Source organism: Dipteris shenzhenensis, chromosome 1 (genome assembly GCF_047967505.1).
Source record: "Dipteris shenzhenensis isolate YYH24624 ecotype China chromosome 1, Dip_SZ_1.0, whole genome shotgun sequence".
NCBI lineage: Eukaryota > Viridiplantae > Streptophyta > Polypodiopsida > Gleicheniales > Dipteridaceae > Dipteris > Dipteris shenzhenensis.
The window spans coordinates 58143306-58163599 of NC_141596.1; the positions used below are offsets into that span (position 1 = coordinate 58143306).

Genomic DNA, 20294 nt, shown 5'->3' on the forward strand with positions numbered 1-20294 from the left:
CGGTCTAGCCTCTTAAGCAGTCCATCATGTCTCCTCTGTCCGAAAGAGAAGAGGAGGCTGCTAAGTATCCTCTTCTCTTTCAGACTCTCCCATCCTAAATCCCATCCAAATTGCCCGAAGCTCGCCTTGATCATAAACATCTGGAGCCACTGTCTGTGAGACCGAAATGTAGACCCCTCGGCTCCCTCCCACTGCAGGGGACCACACCTCCGGGTCTCTCCTCGGGAGGAGGTGGTGTCGCCGTCTAATGTTCGGTGCTGAGAACATATGCTCCTGAATCAAAAGGATGTCCACTGCCCGCCCTACCACTGTCCTCTGCAGCTCCTGCCGAAGGATAAGGTACTGCGGTTGACTATGAGCACGGTCTCGTGCATGTTCCAACTCACTATGGTCCAGCTCATGAGGACGGGGATGTAGAAAACAAGGCTCTCATGTGAGTTCCAGAAAGGCTGCCTTAAGTGTCTTTGCCAAGTAGTCTCTGTCTGTATGTCGGCGTACTAGGGTGGGCACCGGCTCAATGCCAATCTTCCGTGCCCACTTCATCATGAAGGAGACTTCCACCTTGAACAACTCCGCACACTTCTGGAGTGGCCAGTAGTATGCCTGATCAACCTTTGCCTCAAGCGGCAATCTGATAACTCCTACCGCCAAACCACACATCGGCTTCTCCCACGTGAAGCACAGTTGAAAATTCACCTCAGCACCATGGGCATGCCAAAGGTCCAATCCCTGTGGCCCCATCCACTCATCCATCATGCGTAAAATCTGATCTCCCAACATAGCATCAAACACCATTGGGGACCACTTCTCCAACCGTGTGGAGGCGAACTAGAATCTCCAAACTGGGTGTGTCTGGGAGCCCACTATGCTAATCGAACCCCCTTTTCGGGACTGCAAGATTAGAAGCGTTACCTCGAGTGTAGAGGGTAAGAGTCTGGAACTCTAGATAATTCCTCTAGCGGCAAGGGACGCCCAGGCTAGAAATTGGGAGCTGTTGACTGGGAGGACGAGCTCCTTTTCTCTGGCTCCCCCCCCGAATGGAGAGAGGGGACGGGATGCTGTGATAAGGAAGCGGAAGGGGGCGTTGTCTTACCCTGGCCCACTGGCAGGGGAGTCGAGGCATGGAAGGGGGGGGGGCTGAAGAACTTGCTAAGGAGGTGGAGGGGGCGGAGGGGGTAGAGGTGGAGGGAGGGGGATGGGTGGTGAAGATGACCATAGCAAGAGGGGCGAGGGAGGGGAGGGGACGGGGGGAACCCAGGAGGAAGGGGGGGAGTGGAGAGGGAGAGGGATTTGGGGGGGCGGGGGGGGGGGAGTAGGGGCGACCACTGGCCTCCTTGTTGATCAGGCTCGCAGGGTATTACTCAATGTATTTCAAAATAATTGTTCTCCCCCCCTTCCATAAAAGGAAGGAGACACTTGTATCGTGACTTTTATGGGTCCCATGGGTCGGTATTTCGGCCCCTAGAGGACGGTAATACATTCTTCTTCTTCTTCTTCTTCTGCCTGCAACGCTTTGGAGCCTGTTTGCTTGGTTTCTTTTTCTTTTTAACTTGGGTCCAATCCCCTTTTGAAGGGGTCACCCAGGGGGTCTGAGACTCCTGCTACTCCTGTCTGCGGACCTGCTGACTCTGCCTGCTCTGCGGGGGGGGAGCTCCGCCTTGGCCACGGGGGAAATCTCTGGCTAGGTGACCCATTTTTTTGAAACAACGAAGACACTAGCTTGGTAATGGAGAAATCTCCACTCGTTAGCGAAGTGTATCCCCTTCAAGGGTCTCTAGGAGGGTCAACTTTGGGAGGGACTCTGGGCTCTCAATTAGCAGTCTAAGCTGTTAGAATTATTGTTATAATTTAGCAGTGACCAATGTAATGTAATAAGTAGGTTAGGGGCACTTTACTTCAATTAGAGGTTTTTCCCCCTAACCACAGTTAGTTCACTAACTACGGTTAGTGAAGGATAAGGTTTTGTCACTTAGACAAAACCTATCACTCTCTTCAGTTGTAGTACACTTTGCTATTGCGACTATCGTTTTCAGCTCTCTCCAGCTCCCACATTTTGCTCTCCCCCTTCTACTCACATAAGCCTCGTCATCTACTACCACTGATGCGGTTGAATCTTCAGCATAGTGCCAAATGCTCGACCAATGGAGGGGAGCATGGCTCTATATTCCTTTGGGAGCCCCGGGAAGCGAAGCGTAACCAGAAAATGGGGAACATGGTGTGTCGTGTCCATGTCCTCAATTGTAAAGCCATGGTACCAAGAGAAAAGGTACACCAAATGCGGGCCAAGGAGGATGGGGCTTTGCTCCAAAAGTGTCGAGGTAGTATCCGGGGAGCTCAGCTGGATGAGGAAGACGCCTCTTCCATAGATGGTGACCTCTTGATTGTGGTCACCCTTAGTGCCAAGCTCGCCTGGATCTACTCACGCACCTGTCTCCTTGTGGGTGTGAGGCTTACAATTCTGCCCATGATCACCTTGTCCTGGAGGGACTGAACTGCTTGTTGTACCTGTTGCTTGTTGGCTGGGGAAAGAAGGACCTTAACGGCTATGGGATTCGAGGGTGCTGCCATAGAGCCCCTCTGGCCAGACCAAGGGTCACCACCAAGACTTTCTTTCTCCGAACAAGCACAAATGCTCCCGTTGCAGGGAGGGAAAAGATAAAAAGGCGGGGTGAGGCGGAGAGATGTGAGAGGAGGCGGCGGAGAAGAGGCGAGGAGGGGAGCGGAAGAGGACAGCTTGAGGGAAGGAGGGAGAAGGCAAGGAAGGGGGTGGGAATGTTAGGGAAGAGGGGGCGAAGAGGCGGGGGGAAAGAGGTAGAGAAGGCAGGGAGGAGGAGGTAGCGAAGGCGAAGAGGAGGCGGGGGGGCAGCGGAAGGAGGATCGAGGGGCGACGGGAGGTGGAGGAGAAGAAGGCGGGGGGAGGCCGAAGAGAAGGCGGAGGGGTGCGGAAGAGATGACGGGGGGGGGGCGGAAGAGCAGGCGGAGGGGAGGAGGCGGAGGAGATGGCGGGAGGGAGGCCAAGGAGAAGGCAGAGGGCGGAAGAGATGGCCGGGGGGGGCGGAAGAGATGGCAGCGGCGGGGGGGAGGTGGAGGAGGAGGGCGGGGGGGAGGCGGAAGAGGCTGCGGGAGGGAAGAGATGGCACGGGAGGGCAGCGGGATCAGCCAAGGGCAGCAGCTCGTTTTCTTCCACTCTTCGGTGCTAGGTTCTCTTGTCTTTGCACAATAAGAGTGCTTTCATCTCCAATATAGTAATTTAATCATATTACTTCTTCGAAAGGCTATATAAGAAAAGTAATGAAGAAACTTTACTCAGTTCTATGTTGTAATCATTATATCTTTGGTATTTCGACTTGGGGTATGTTGAACATAGAGTCAAAATGCAAAGTAGGGAGCTTGAAAGCCCATTTTCTTTTTAGTCCTTAGGTTTGTACTAATTTTGGAGGTCATATGGACTTAGGTAGTGTCTTGTTACGCTCGCGCTCGGACCTGGCTGTTCTTGCCATCGCCATCGCCGCTTGACCTCCCCTCCGCCTCCTCGTCGCCTCACCCCCGCCTTTCCTCTGCCTCGCCTCCCCTCCCCTCCCCTCCGCCTCCGCCTAGGCCCCGCTCCGCCTCCGCCCAGGCCACCGCTCGGCCCCGCTACCTCTTCGCCCTCCCTCTCGACGCCTTCCCTTCCGCCTGCGCCTCCCCTTCCGCCCTCCGTTCCACCTCTCGCTCGCCACCTCCTTCCCTCGCCCGCCTTCTCTTCACCGCCCTCCTGCCCCTTCGCCCCTTCTTTCTCGTCTCCCCCCCTTTTTTCACCCCCTTTTGCCTTCTCTCCGTCCCCTTCGAGCTTCCTTTCCCCTCTACCTCACTTCTGCCTTCTTCTTGAAACCCTCCCCCACTCCGCTTCTCCCTTTCTTTCGCCCTTTTAGCCTCCGTCCTCTCGCATTGTCCTTTCCCTTCGTCCCCCCCTCCCTTTTTTTTTCCTCCTTTCTTTACCAGCAGCAGGAGTATTCGTGTTCGTCAGAAGGAAGAGGATCTTGGTGGCGCCTTTGGTCTGGTCAGAGGGGCTCTATAGCAGCATCCTCGAATCCCACAGCTATTAAGGTTCTTCTTTTCCCAGCTGACAAGCAACATGTACAGTAGGTAGTTCAGTCCCTCGAGGACAAGGCGCTTGTGGGCAAAATTGTGGGCCTCACGCCTACATGGAGACAGGTGCGAGAGTGGATCTAGGCGAGCTTGGCATTAGAGGGAGACCACATCCAGGAGGTCACCATCTGTGGAAGAGGCGTTTTCCTCATCAAGTTGAGCTCCCCCGACACTGCCCCGACACTTGTGGAGCAGAGTCCATCCTCCTTGGCCCGCATCTTGTTTACCTCTTTCCTTGGTGTGATGGGTTCATAGTGGAGGACATGGTTACGACACACCATGTTCCACGTTTTTCAGTTACACTCCGCCTCCCAGGGCTTCCCAAGGAGTATCGAGCCATCCTCCCTTCCATTGGTCGGGCATTTGGCACAGGGCTTGAGTCCCCGTGAGAGTCGGCCGCCTCAGTTCTAGCAGATGGAGTCCCTAGGATCAGACCGGTGGTTGAGAGCCCAGAGTCCCCAGAGTTGATCTTTCTCGAGACCTTGAAGGGGGCACACTTCGCCAGAGAGTGGAGATTTCCTGGTTACCAGGCCAGTGTCTTTGGTGCAGACAGATGGGTCACCTCGCTAGAGCTTGCCCCTGTGGCCTCCCTTGTGCGCCTTCCTTCCCTCCTCCGCAGAGTAGACAGAGTCAGCAGGCCCGAGTCCAGCATCCTCTCAGGCAGGAGCAACAGGAGTCTCAGACCCCATGGGCTACCCCTCAGAAGGGGACTGGACCCAGGTTAAAATGAAAAAGAAACCAAGCAAGCACGTCTGCAAGCGCCGCAGGTAGAGGGCCAATCGCAGAGAGAGGGACAGGGTTGACCGAGAGGCCTTGAAGGAGGAACATCAGGAGCCACCTCCCCCAGCGACAGGGGCCACTGCCCATCGAGACGATCCTCCAGCTTCGGAGGTTCAGCCTCCGTACCCATCCTTGCAGCAGCAGCGAGTCCCAGGAGCTTCAGATGCAGCAATTGTGGAAGTCGTAGACGCTAGCCCGACTGGCGCTGCAGAGGAGCTGATTCAGAGCCCCGGCGAGCTTGATTAGCAAGGGGGGCTTGAGGTCGTCCTTATTCCTCCTCCTCCCCCCCCCCCCTCTTTCTCTTCACTTCTCCCTCTCCCTCCAGGGTTCCCCCCACCCCCTCCCCCCCCCTCAGCGCCCCCTTCTATGATCACTCTCACCACCCGCCCCCCTCCCTCTGTCCCGTGCGTCCCTACCCCTCCATCTCCCGCTGGCCCTCTCTCCACTTCAGCAGTAGATTCTTCTGCTTCGACACCTCTGTCAGCAGGCAAGGGAACGATGACGCTCCCTTCTGCTTCCTCATCGCACCAGTAGGTCCGTTCAGGGAGGGATCCTGAGGGACGAGGCTCGTCCTCCCGGTCAGTAGCTCCCAACCTCCAGCCTGGGCATCCCTTACCGCGGGACTTTTGGAGGTTAGGACCCTAGAACTATCTGGAGATTCCGGACTCATATCCTCTACCATTGGAGGTAACGCTCATGGTCCTTCAGTCTTGGAAGGGGGGTTTGATCAGTGCAGTGGGATCTTAGTCACACCCCGTTTGGAGATTTCCGTTTGCCTCCACAGGGTTGGAGAAGTGGTCCTCGGAGGTGTTCGATGCTATTTTGGGAAGTCAGATTACACCCATGATGGACGAGTGGATGGGGCCAAAGGGACTAGACCTTTGGTACGCCCATGGCGCGGAGGTGAACTTTCAGTTGAGCTTTGCGCGAGAGGAGGCGGTGTGTGGTTTGGCGACATGAGTTATCAGATTGCCGCTGGAGGCAAAGGTGGAGCAGGCACACTTCTGGCTCCTCCAGAAGTGTGCGGAGCTGTTCGGGGTGGAAGCCTCCTTCATGATGAAGTGGGCGCATAAGATCGGTATTGAGCTAGTATACCCTAGTACGATGCCGCACAGACACTGACTACTCGTCCTCCAAACCCCTGGCAAAATCACACAAGGCAGTCTTTCTGGGATAGGCACCCACTCAGAGGAGAGCCTTGTTTCCGACTCCCCCGTCCTCATGAGCTGGACCATAGTGAGTTGGAACGTACACGGGCTCCACGATCGTGTTCGTAGCCAGCCGTAGTACCTGATACTCCGACAGGAGTTGCAAAGGGCAGTGGTAGGGCAGGTAGTGGACATCCTTATGATTCAGGAGCACATGTTTTCAGCCGCAGACATTAGACGATGCCATCACCTTCTCCCTGGGAGAGGTCCAGAGGAGTGGTCTCCTGCTGTAGGACAGAGCGAATGGGTCTGCATCTCAGTCTCACAGACTTTGGCTCGGGCGAGCTCATTCCAAGACAGGCAGTTTGGATGGGAGTTCGGACGGGAGAGTCCAAGATTGGGATCCTGAATGTGTATGCCCCAGTGTGTAGACAGTACCGCCCGGCCTTTTGCAAGAGGATGTTAGAGTGTCTTCCGGATGTAGACTCCTGGATTGTTGGAGCTGACTTTAACAAACTGGAGTTTGGGGAAGACAAGCAAGGCAGCGCCTCATTCTCTGAGGTGCCAGTAGCAGAGCGTAGCACCTGGGAGCTGTTCATTTACATGATCAGTGGCAGAGACCCGTGGAGAGAGCCAGATTTCAGCAAGACACCTGGCAGCCTTCTCTTCTCCTTTGGACATAGGAGACACGATGGATTGATAGAGAGATTAGACCGTTTCTATGTTGGGGACTAGGCACTACACAGAGGCAGATCTACTGGGATTCTGGCAAGTACCACGATGTCAGACCACTCTCTAGTGGTACTTCACTTGGATCAGCCCTGTCGAGGTCTCCCCCAGAAGGGGTCATGTATTCCAGAGGACCTCGTGCAGGACGAGGAGATTCAGCAGGTCATGGCAGGGATTTGGGAGCAGTCAGAGATGACACCGTGTGAGGGCTGGGCTGCGTGGGTGGCCGATGCGATTCAGAGGAGCAGTGAGGAGTTGCAGGCTCACGCCCTTAGGCGAAGAAGGACCCTTCAGGACCGGGAGCGGGCTTTGAGGAGAGACCTCGCCTCCATCAAGAGGCTCAGGGAGCAGGACCTAGGTTCTCAATGGCCTAGTGACAGATTCGAGAGCGCTCGTTTCGAGCTTCAGGACACTGAGTTGTGGCGGGCTCAGTTCTCCTATCACTCCTCCCGAGCCTGATGGGTGCAGTAGGGGGACAAGATGACGAAACAATTCTTTCAGATCACTGGGCCCCGATCGGTAGGCACACAGCTACAGCGTCTCCGAGACTCGTAGAGCATCATGCACACTGACCCGCAGGAGATTCTGGACATGATCACCGGTTTTTACAGCTAGCTCTTTCAGACGGAGGGGATGACCCCAACTGGTCTTGTGGCCCGAGAGCTAGTTTGGGATCATGTTTCGACAGTAGTCTCGCAGGACTTATGGAGCAGACTTGAGGAGCCTTTCATAGATGAGGAGCTCTGGGAAGCCCTCAAGGCTCTCCGGACCCAGAAGTGCCCGGGTGAGGATGGCTTGAATCCGGTCTTCTTCCGGAACTTTTGGGAGATTATTTCCACCTCCTTCCGTTTAGCTTGTCAGGAGATTTTTGACACAGGCCTTCTCCCTCATTCTCTGAGCAATCACTCTGCTTGATACTGCATACAAGATCCTCGCCAAGGTCTTGAGTTTGCGGTTACGGTTCCATCTTACCGACATCATCCAATGCACACAGACTGGGTTTGTTTAGGAGTGCAGCATCTTGGAGAACATCTTCACGTTTTGGGAGGTAGTGGATTGGTCCAGGGAGGAGTCATAGCCGCAGGCCGTCCTTCTCTTGGACTTTGAGAAGGCCTACGACAGGGCGGAGTGGTCTTTCCTGAAGGACACTATGAGGAGATTAGGTTTCTCAGACAGATGGGTGAGAGGAGTTTTAGCGCTATAGGTAGGGAGCTCTAGTCAAATGCTAATCGGAGGAAACACATGCGAGGCCTTTCCTCTCTCTTGCTCGGTCCGCTAGGGCTGCCCACTTGCTCCCTTCCTTTTCTTGTTTGTGGCGGAGGCTTTGGGCTACTATTTGAGATCACAGGTGGCAGATCTCACAGGGTTGAGGCTCCCAATCAGATAGAAGGAGAAGCTACTTGGCGCAGAGTTTGCAGATGACACGGCCTTGTATGTTGAGGGCACCACATCGAGTTTGGAGAGAGTCAGGGGTGCCCTGGCTATTTACTGTGAGGCCTCGGGGGCACGGATCAACTGGATGAAATCTATAGGTTTCTTCACAAGCTTTGAGGAGACATAGGAGATCTGTGAGTGGGGGAGTGACTTTGGCTTCAGATGGCTACCACGGGGTCAGACAGCGGATACCTCGGATGCTAGGTGGGTATTGACATTACAACAGAGCAGCAGATTGCCCCGGTCCTTGCGAGTATTCGGCGCAAGCTTCTCTATTCGAGCTCGGTCAAACTCTCCCTAGCAGGTCGCGCCTTAGTGGCAAACCAGGTCCTTCTTGCACGGCTCGGTATATCGCCCCTTGCTGGTGCTTTCACAGAGGATGCATTAGGCAGCCCCGACGGTTGGTATGGAACTTCCTTTGGGCAAGTTCAAACGGCACGAGAAACACCAGGGCCCGAGTAGCTTGACAGATGGTGATCATGCCGCAGGCACCGGGAGGCTTGGGTGTCATTGATCCGGAGATGCAGAGCAGGGCCCTTTTGGGCAAGTTGGTGGTTCGTGGCCTCACCCCAGGCCTTTTGAGGAACACTCCACGCACTAGGGGACAGTGGCAGCCTTCACATAGATGGATCTTCCAAGAGGCCCCCCTTACGGGGAAGGGCTCTCCCTCGATGAAGAGTCTTCACAGGGTATGGCAGAGACTGGCAGGGGGTCTCATCCGTGCTCCGCCCAGATGTAGAGAGGAGTTTGAGCGCCAGCTCCTTATGTGGTACCTAGAGATCAAAGATTAGGAGGGACGTATGCTCGGATAGCAGACTCACATTGGTTGGGCATAGTGGGACAGTGGTCCAGCAGGGTAAATAAGAGAGAGAGAGAGAGAGAGAGAGAGAGAGAGAGAGAGTTTCTAGTTTTTTGGAAGTTTTTGTTTCTTGACTTGCTTGTTTATTTTTGCTGAAGTCACCTGCTTCGTTTCTTCTTTATTTCTTGTTTTTCTCTTTTGTTTATTGGACGTATTTTAGTAAGCACTGGGTTTGCCCAAGAGACTCCGCGGGTCTTTAGAAACCCAGTATAGCTGCTTATGCTTGGGCACTGATGATGACATAAGTGTTGCTTTGCTTGCTAAGTATGTCTTCCTTTTGTTTTTCATAAAAGTTTTTGTTTACCTCTTTTTTCTTATCTTTTATTTTCTCTTTTATTTTCTTTGTAGATTTTTGATTTTTTGATCTTTAGAACAACAAAAATTCTAAATTTGTATGATTGGACTTATTCTAGTCTTACAAAGGTATATTGTTCCCTGCTTCCCGGTCCTCATGAGTTGGACCATAGTGAATTGGAATGTGCATGGGCTCCACGACCGTGCATGTAGTCATTCGTAGTACGTGATCCTTTGGCAAGAGTTGCAAAGGACAGTGGTAGGGAGACCATTGGACTTCCTTTTGCTATAGGAGCACATGTTATGAGCATCAGCATCCAATGGCACCGTCACATTCTTCCGGGGAGAGGCCCGCCGGAGGTGTGGTCTCCTGCCGTAAGACGGAGTGGAGGGGTCTGCATCTTGGTCTCCCAGGTGTGTCCCCAGAGGTCTACGATGAGGGTGAGCTTGGTATCCATAGATCAGCATGAACGGACTGCTTCAGGTTGCTGAATGCTTAGCACTGTTGTAAGCAAACTCAAGCAATGGAAGGTAGTCTTCCCAATGAGGAGAATAAGCCCTCATGAGACTGCCTTCAGGAGAATAAGCCCTTAGCATGTCTTCCAAGCTTGATTGACTGGCTCAGTCTGTCCATCCATTTGGCTTTGGAAGATCAGCTGAAACTCATGTTGAGATGAGTGTCTAATTTCTTGAACAAGCCCGTTAGAAATGCCTAGTCAACTTCGCATCTCTGTCAATGACTATTTCAGCTAGTAAGCCATATATCTTCTCAACAAAGAAATGAGCAAGGGGTGTGGCTGTGATAGTCTCTCTTGTGGGTATGAACTGGGCTAATTTGGTGAGTCGGTCTAGGATTACCCAAATTGCATCATGCCCACGAGAGATTCATGGTAAACCTACGACAAAATCCAATAGCATAGTCATTGGCATTGTTTCAACCACGAATGGTTTACTAGGATCCACTATCTATAACATAGGAGCTGATGTAACAGCATGTTTTGACTCCTTAAACCAGGGATCGAGCTCCTCTGTCCACACCGTTCAGACAAGTCTGATAGGGGTAATGCTAACTTACCACAATTTCAGGATGTGACTGTGGAAGAAGTGTACAAACAATGAGATCATAGCATGGATAGCAAAAGCAGAAAAGTTGTTCACAAGAGCGGTGAATGACAGTTTGCAAACTGCTGCAGCAACTTACAGCGGGGCAAGGTCAACAAACAAGGATAGCAATTTGTTGGAAGTGAGGATCGAAAAATTCATACATGAAGGTGTGTACAAGCCAAAAGTGAGGTTATGTACTCAAACTTACTAACCTAACCATAAGGGTGAAAAAACCCTCCTAATTAGAGGTAAAAAGTGCCCAAGGGTTAGGGAGCACCTATCGCTACAAGAGGTACCTACTCATCAAATACTTCCTAACTGGGATGATGTCCTTGGGTGCTAAGGGTAATGCAGTGATTTAGTGCTTGCTACTTGAAAGACTTTAGCCACCTAGGGTTATGGTGCACTCAACTTGTTCAGCACAATATACAGAACGTCAAATGAATGGGGGACATTTAGTAGTAGCGTACCAATGCTCATCTTGTGAAAAAGAGCCTTTTCTAAAGAATCAATTATCAGGTTTCAACATGCATTGACATGCCCACTAAAAGCCTTGTGGTTGTCCATTAATATGCTGGGAAGAAGTCACATTATGAGAATAAAAAAAACAGTTTAATCGCATGTAGATGGCGTTATCCCTTACGCTAGGATGAAATGATGAGTAGAGATACTTCTCATGCAAGCCACAACTCTCCTACCAAAAACCATGTAGTATCTCTGATGGAAAATCTTCTAACAGCTCCTAGACGCTTGTCAGTCCTAGATTTGGTCCTTTTAGGCAAAGCTACAAAGCTTAGACACGATGCATTCAGCTTACTGCCTTATTGGTTGGAGGGGCACAAAAGGTACAAAAAATCTGGGTAGGCCAATATGAAGGCTTGATTTCCTCACTTATGCAAGTTATCTCCTCATCCTCTACCGAGTCACTTCCTCACGCTATACCGAGCTGCTGCTTTGGCTTCCAAATGTGTTTGGATCTTGGAGAAGGTTTGCCCTCTTGTTTCATGTAGTAACCCTCCTCGTCCCTGAGGAACTGGTACAGGCTGGTTTTCCTTCTAGAGTACTATATCCTCCACAATAACCTCTAGGCGGACACATTTTTTTGCGGTGCTGCTTTTCAAAGAAATTTTAAAATGTTTTGGCATAAGTTTTTATGCTTGAAGGAATGGCATTTCGTGGTTTAATACTTGATTGGTTATGATCTTTTATGACGTAGTCCGTGGATCTGTTTGCATATTGGACACGTCTTAAAGGGATCCATGTCTTGCAACTAGCAAGAAGCTGGGCTATAAGCAGATAAAGTATTTCAGCGCATTACCTAGTTTATGATGCTTTTTCTTTTCTTGTGCAGGTTGTCAAAGATCTTAGCCGCATTAAGCGTTTTAGTGCCCAAGAAGCTTTGGACTATGGGTTGATTGATCGGATAGTACGACCTCGACGAATTAAGCCTGATGCATCGAAGAAAGAAGCAGCAAGTGTTGGACTTGGTTGAAGAATTAGAACATACAACGTGCATAATGATGTAAGTTTTCTGTAGATGTATTATTAGCTGCTAGTCTCAAATAGTTTTTGTTGAGAGATCAAGATGTATTGTACCATGTGTGCTTGGTGAGGTCTTAATGCCTATCCTTTACACAGCTAATTCAATAATGAATTTTGCTTAATTACAGTTGTACATGAGTACATGGATGCAAAATTATACAGTGCATGCACATGTACTCAACCCATGCATGCATATACTCACGAATGCACCTGCGCTCATGCACTTTCTTGGTCTCGTCAGGGTGCAAATGGGAAAAGCCCTTGCCATCGGTTCATGATTTCAAAGTTTCTCTTTTGGTTTTTAGCTTTGTTTCTGTGAAAGGCCCTTTTTTGGTTTCCTTTGACAATATAATGTCTTGGTGCAACAAAGTGAGATAGGTTTTCAAGTGTCAGAAGGTATGAGCACTTTTGCGTGCTTGGTCCATAGGCACTACACATGAAAAATTGGGATTTTTACATAGTGGTTTCCGTCTTGTTCCTTGTTGACTCGGATTATGCAACAGGTTGTATAGTGTGCAAATAGTATCCGCATTGCATAAATATAAAAATATATTGTCAAATTATGTTGCTTGATTTTTCACGTGTTTCCATGGACTTTTGTGCATATGCGACCTATCACGAGGGATTTCTATTATAAGTCAGGGTGGTGGTGAGCCTCATCTACGATGACATCTCATTATGGTTATTTTCTTCAGGGAGCAGAGCTCAAAGTCTAGGCATTACCACGAGTAGATTGTACAAATTTCTTTTTGAAGGTTGGGGTATGATTGCATGTCTTGTGATTTTTCTTAGGAACCTATCCCAAATTATAAAATGGCTTTGATAGCACATAAGCAGTCATGTCTCTATATCGAACTTATACTATTGGACATGAGGCCTCTTTTTTCTAAGAGACCTTATGGGGTGCATAGTTGAAAGGCCGAAAAGTGCTTAAAAGTATTTGCCTCCAGATCCTAGGTGGAGGCCACATATGTATGTGGGGATTTTGTTGAGGAACGAGCCTCCCACTACATAGTAATGTATACAAGGCCTATATTACACACTCTTCTATGAAATAGGTTGTATAGAAGAAAAAGAAGGGCATCACTTACTTTGTCATAGTACCATGGCGTGTTCATATTTCTAAAAAACCTTCCACATTGTCTAGTGTAGATCTTACCCATAGAGTAATGAATGAACATTTGAAATTTGGAATGAATATGCTCACAAACCAAATGCATATTATTCATAGTTAAGTTTCCTTCCAATCAATCGTAGACAATCACTTGCTTAGCAATCCATTGATTTGCAACCATGACAAACATATTTTGTCTTTTCATAGTTTTTAACTCTTAATATACTTAATATACTTGCCAATATCACATTCAACTAAACATTCAACTAATGGCTCATTCAACTTCAAAAATTCGTAGCTACGAAACCATTGATCGTTTCGAATTAGAATCACTTGCATATTCATTCTAATTTTGTAAAGAAAATTGCCCGAATGAGATTTCTTAAAAGGCACGGTTGCGAGAGAGGGATGGATGTAGAGATTGTGTGGAATACTTGCGTGGAATAATCGCAATGTTCTATGTTTTTAATGCGATGGCAATCAAAGGTTGTGAAGACTGTGAAGTTGCGGCTGCGAGCAACCATGAAGACTGTGAAGTTGCGGTTGGGAGTGAAATATCTTACGAGAGTAGTTGGATCAGCCCTTTGTCACTGAGAATGTGAAAGAAGGGTGAGGGAAGCGAGCACAGAGCAAAAGGAAGCCGCTTGAGTGAAAGGGGGGGGGGGGGGGTGTTGTATATATAAAGGGAGAGAGGCAAAACCTAGAAGCTTCGAGATGCATCCATATCCAGAAACTTCCATTAATTTGCCTTAGCTTAATCGGCCATTGTGCTCAATTCTTTCCACAAGCTTTTGTTAATTAGGCATCACGCTCCCTCCTATTAATTCAAATACCCATTTTTCCAATGTTGTGGGCATCTATTTGCCTCTCAATTTATAATTTCTCATATGAGGCCAAAATGAAGCCTACATCATTATCTTTTGGATAGCAACGCATATAAGTGCATATAAAAGTGACTGCAAATAAACAAAAAGCATGAAGGAGGAATGAGGCCTCAAAATTAGTGACCTTGTTGCTAAAGCGCAAAAATCACTTTAGGCTAGCATGCTACTATTTGATACTAAAATATTCTTATGGCGAATTCAGAGTTATATATCACTAGATCATAGGGAAGAACACAAGATATAACATTCTCTAGATTATATTATTGGAGGATGACAATCAATCTTATGCTAAGATTATTAGTATCATTATTACCACGTGAATATTTTCTTGACACTCCAACTCTATACATATATGTATTAGGAAATGAATTTGAAAGGAAAAATGGATGACTTATACATAAACACCAAGGAAAAGGAATATATAAAGAGAAACTAAAGGGCCAGAATGCATATCTTGTATGTACATGTCAATCTTATTCTTTTCTCAATTCTAAAATGAACCAATCACTCAAATCAATAGATGCACACTAGCAAGAAAGCTTGCTGTCATTGAGCAACTAGCAACATGGTATTTTGCTACCATCCTTACTAAAGTTTGAGTCGTTCAAAACACATTCGCTAGCATCTTTACTAAATTCTTAATGAGACTTCAAAGCTAAACATGGAAGTAGTTTGATTGATCCGAACAGATTCGAGGTTGCCTTTGCTTTTGGCTTTTGGTTCTTAATTTAGCAAGTTTAACTCACAATCTATAATCTTATATGAAGCTAAAATTAAATCCTTCAACAATATCAAAAAATAGTTTGTCATAAATAAAAAAATATAAACTACAAATACAAAAATGCATATGACATGGGACTTGAAAACCTCGGAGCCATGGAGTTGATCTCTTGCAATTGCATTCAAAAGAGTCGAGATTTGTCAAGACAAGGGCAACCCAATTCAAAAAGTTTTACCAGGCAAGTCTTGATGGAAATTATATTTTTGGGAGGAATTGGGATTTGTGCATTTGAGTTGTTGAAGTTTCAGATTAGTTGAGAGCAATGCATTACATTAGTTGAGATTTGGACTCAAACAAAGCTCTCGTGGATTAGAAATGTAAGCAATCAAATCTAGAGATTAGGAACTATAAAATAGCTAGGTATGGACCTTTAGAATTTAGAGGAAACAACATTGGCCTCTCCTCGTAAAGAGACCCCCTTCGTCACCACTATTTGTGGCCTTCTCACATGGTAGGTCTCCGCATCCTTTTTGGGTGGGCTGCCTTGACCTCACCCCCTCTTGGTAGGTTCCTAATATTGTGTAACTTGTTCCCTAAAAAAATGAACAATTTTTAAAGTCCCCTAGATAGCCCAAACATCACCCAAAAGCCCTCCCATAATAACCCCATGTACACATGCCCTCTTCTTAAGTGAAAAGTGTTCTTATTCTAGCATAATATCTCAACAAACTTCTTCCTTATCTTTGGTTTACTCTCATTCTTCTTATGATGGTGAAGCAATCACCTTCCCTATTCTAAATCTATCATTGCAATCTTGTTATGTCACAATTTGAAGGATAAAAACGATGTTTAGATTGCTGAAGAGGTTAGATTAATGCAAGCCTCTATAATCAGTCCACACAAAGTTTCAAGAAAAGATAGAGCAAAGAAAAAAAGGAATAAGAAAAGTCACATTGTTGGGTCTTTCAAGGAAAAAAAAGGCCTCAAGGTGATGGCAATACGTGTACATGGCTTGTGACATAAACTTGGATCATGAAATCTGAGCTTGCTTTCCTTCAATTGTAAGTATATTCATGCATCATAACAATATACTATCCTTAACTTTAAGATTGTCAGTTTTGTAAGTCCTCGAGTATGTTGGTGTGTGTGCGTTTTGTTAATTATTTAAAGATGAGGCTTTAATGCATTTTCACTTTGTTGTACTTTTCATTCCTTGGGTATTCTATTACTCTGCAAGTGCCTATCAGCATTATGACACTCTATTTGCCCATTCTTACAAGCTAATAAAGTTGTGTATGTGTGCGTGCATGTGCGTGCGTGTGTGTGTGTGTGTGTGTGTGTGAGAGAGAGAGAGAGAGAGAGAGAGAGAGAGAGAGAGAGAGAGAAAGAAGAAAGAAAGAAACTATTATTATCGTCCTCTCGGGGCCTGAAATCGACCCATGGGACCCAATGGAATGTTACAAAAAGTCTCCTTCTTTGAAGATGGAGTGGACAGCTAGCATGTTGCTACCTGTGTAATACATTGGTCACGGTATGCAAGGACCTTGGTAATGTAATTGCCCAAGTCTGCGAGGTGAGGATGCGAAAGCAAGCTCTCCAAACTGTTGTGATGCTGCGTGACATTGCTGAAATCTTCTCTTAGATGCTCATATCGCGGACATGTCAAAAGAACATGTGCCTCATTTTCCACTTCATCTAATGAAGTGAAAGTGGATGAAGTGCAAAGGAGAAGCTGGCACGATTGCGAGAAAATTAAAGGAGTTCGTGGTCTACACAACATATGGGGCTTCTCAAACAACCAACTGATTAAAACAAGAAAACTTTCTTGTTTCTACAGTGCATGCATCATAGGGGATCATGACGATTGTGAGAACATTGCAACTGTGAAGACATGGGAGCGAGTTCAAGTTTTCCCTCTACATTCAGATGGAGTGACAAATGACTCACCACAGTTTGGGGAGAGTTTGGATGTCCTCATTTATTGTCTGGAAGAGGGGGATAACTTTGCAGTTTGTTGCAGATTCTGGGGAGAATAAGGAAGATGACCCATACTTTCTGTTGCAATGCACAAAACCTAAGTACAAGGTTGAGGAAAGATTTAAGGATAATTGGGGAACAACCTATGAGAAGTGGGATGTAGTAGTTGGAGCTTTTTGGTCCAAAAAAGCATCCAAGAGAGGCCGCAATTACGAATTGCTACATAAGAGTCCACAAACATGTGTGTACTCTCATCTAGTAAGAGCTATCAAGTTCCAGATGCAACCTGTGCCACAACGAAAGAAGGGCAAGAGTGTTTTCAAATTGGATTTAGACACGCATGAGCACATCTTGGGGTATCTTGGAGCGGTGGACGAGGACGACCGAGATAGTACTAAGAAAATGTATGTAATCTCATTGCAAGGAAACAATAAGTCCACTTGTCCTACAAAATGGAATTTGTATTTGACACTGCTTCTTTTTAGTATATCCCAAACAACCATCATGCTGGTTTTATTAAATTATTTTTGTAAATTCCAAATGGTAAATCCCATGCTTGTTTTTAGTATATCCCAACAACCACCGTGCTGGTTTCCATAACGAATCCACACATCCGACAAATCCATTCATCTTGTAATAATAGAATCAAACCACCGTGCTGGTGGCTGTTAATATCCTAGTGCAAACCAACCACCGCACTGGCGATAACTTATCCTACACTAATCTTGCACTACTACCGTGGTATTCCTACACTACTACCATGCTATCCTAAAATTTGTTGCACAGTGCTATACTAAAACAGTGCTCCTTAGATTGTTTATCGTTTCGTTAACCGTCGGATTTCATCCCATGCTTGCTTTTAGTATATCCCAACAACCATCGCACTGGTTTCCCATAATGAATCCACACATCCTACAAATCCATTCATCTTGTAATAATAGAAGAAAACCACCACACTGGTGGTGGCTGTTCATATCCTAGTGCAACCAACCACCGCGTTGGTGATAAGTTATCCTGCACTACTACCGTGCTATCCCTACACTATTGCCATGCTATCCTAAATTTTTTTGGATAGTGCTAGTGCCCTTTAGACTGGTTATCGCATTAACCATTAGACTTCAATCATCGGGCTACTTAAAACATTTAAGTACTAATATGGAAGCAGGTCGATACAAAATCAGGTATTACGAGCACCATGAGAATATCCACAAGTTCAAGAAATATCTACAAGATTTATATTGTTTCAAATTACGACGACATTTTGCTTTTTCAAGGAAATTCTAGGCTCCCAACTATCTTATCAGCCTCTCTATGGCAAGCATCTCCCAGCTCTTGAGGCCAGTCTGCTGCACAATGGTAGACCTCTTCACATACTCGGATTACATACTGCTTGCTTGACTCTGCCGACTTATATGCCCATAGTAACTCCTCATTTTGCTGGGGGTCCTCTTCATCCTTGTCTTTGCGCTCTATACATCCTCACGCCTCTATATTGTCCTGCTAAAAGAAACCTACATCATGAGCTTGACAAGTACCTTAAAGGAGCATGAAAAACAATAGCCAGGGAAAATAATATTCACCGTCTCTGCGGACTCAAGTAATACACCCACCACCGAAGCATGCTCTCCTTGCAGCTATTTTCCTCCTTCTCCGGGTCTATTTCTATGAGGATGCCATCCAACATCATTTTCAGATAGAATAATAGCATTCCAAAGTTATTTGGCTATGCCATATATTTGCTGTAGGTGGATCGGTGTACAAAGTTTTGGGGCTAGAATTTGTAATGGGCTCTTAGTTGTGTCTGCACTGCACTTAAATAGGGAGAGAGTTCATTGTGCCCAACCTTCTCAATCTTTAGTCTCATGTTAGTTTGATAATCGAAATCTTTGAGTTCATTGAGCCTGACCTTCTCATTCTTCAATCTTATGTTAGTTGTCTAATCGAAATCTTTCGTGGTAATCAAAATCTTTGAGTTCATTGAGCCTGACCTTCTCATTCTTCAGTCTCATGTTAGTTGTCTAATCGAAATCTTTCGTCTCACATTAGTTGTCTAATTGAAATCTTTCATCTCACATTAGTTCTCTAATTGAAATCTTTGAGTCTCACATTAGTGATCTAGTCGAAATCTTTCATCTCACATAACTTGTCAAATCAAAATCGTTCGTCTCATTATTATCATCGCATTGGCGTGGATCAAAGAAAACTATCTAGTCACATAGCTGAGAACACCTTGCCCACATAAACTCTGGAGAAGATTAACAATTCAATAGATTACACACAGATTACATAGATTGCAATCTCAAAGACTCCTTTACTTCAGATTACATCTCAAGGACTCCTTGTTGAGCTCCCTGATTGCAGGCTCGGCCCTCCTTGTTTCTTTCTAGAATGGAGCTGGTTCCTTCCTGTAGGGGCCCGGCCCTGCCTTCATGGCGATTTCTCTTTCCTTGATTTGAACTTCCTGGATGCAGGCTCAACCCTTCTTGCTCCTTTCATGAAGGGGGCTGGTTCGTCCCTTCAGGCTCCTTTTCCTTATAGTTGACCTTCTTCAATTTGAGCTCCTTGTCTTTAAGATCTTTTGCCCAAATGGCAAATTGAGCTGTAGCATCTACTTTCTCGTCGTAGATAGCTGTAGCAAGATGGCACATTTGATCTCTCCATGATCTAGGGAATGGTAAATGGCATTCCCTACATAGTGATTTTGTATGCACAAACACTCCAAAGCAAAAAATGTGTACAGGGTGGTAGCACGCAGGCCATTGGATACAACAATCATCTATGATGGGGGTATGGTAGAGCATGCATTTTGGACCCTATTACACAGCTTGATAGGCATCCGATTTAACTATTGCGACTGTCAATACCACAGTCTTGCTCTGTACATGACAAAGTTGCTTCTTGATTCCTTCTCCCTCATCCTAATGCTGTGCATGTTCTCCTTCATCTTCTCCACTTTTTTCTCACTCTGTGCAACAGCTTCATCTAAGTCCCTCAACATGTGTTGAAGCTGCATAAATTGCTGAAAAACATCTTCATGGGCTGTTTCCAAGACTTCCACTCTAGTTTGGAAATCTCTCAGGACAATGGACTACTTTTCATAATTGTCGAAAGCCACGGCAAGCTCGTGCAAACATCTATCCTGATCTTCTTGCAGGGTCTTGTAGCTTGCTCTTTGGACTTCCAACAGTGTTTTGAAAAAACAACCTTCATCGTTGGTTGCTGCTGTGGCTTTCTCTTGTAGAAAAGTCACTTTCTGAGACATTTGCTTATCGTATTACTCAAAAATCCCTTTGAGGGTAGATTTCTAAGTCACTTTTTGAGACATCTGCTTATCGTATTGCTCAAAAATCCCTTTGAGGGTGGATGCCATCAGGTGTAGTGCAACTCTAATCTACTACGATGACAATTGGGATTTGCTCTCGGAGATTGCCCTTGAGAAAGATACATCATGTCCTTTCAGTTGCTCTACTACTACCTGCCATAATTTGTAGGTTCCTCTCGTATCCAGAAAGAAGTGAATGGTCTTCTTCAGCACATCTTGGAGGTCTGTTGGCAAGATTGAAATCTTGACTCCACCATA

The 20294-nt window shown here is 46.8% G+C and overlaps 1 protein-coding gene across 2 annotated transcripts in view; it reads left to right on the forward strand.

The window, feature by feature from the left end:
* Positions 1-13065, forward strand: part of CLP2 (CLP protease proteolytic subunit 2) — a 91785-nt gene extending 78720 nt beyond the window's left edge. The window contains exons 8-9 of one of the 2 annotated variants that reach the window (XM_087383177.1): positions 11828-11998; positions 12714-13065. In XM_087383177.1, coding sequence (XP_087239303.1) covers positions 11828-11968 — 141 coding nt within the window. In that variant the 3' untranslated portion in view covers positions 11969-11998; positions 12714-13065. Of the gene's footprint in view, positions 1-11827; positions 12451-12713 lie in introns of those variants that run through there. The other variant, XM_087383185.1, reaches the window with a different exon arrangement.
* The last annotated feature ends 7229 nt before the right edge of the window (positions 13066-20294 follow it).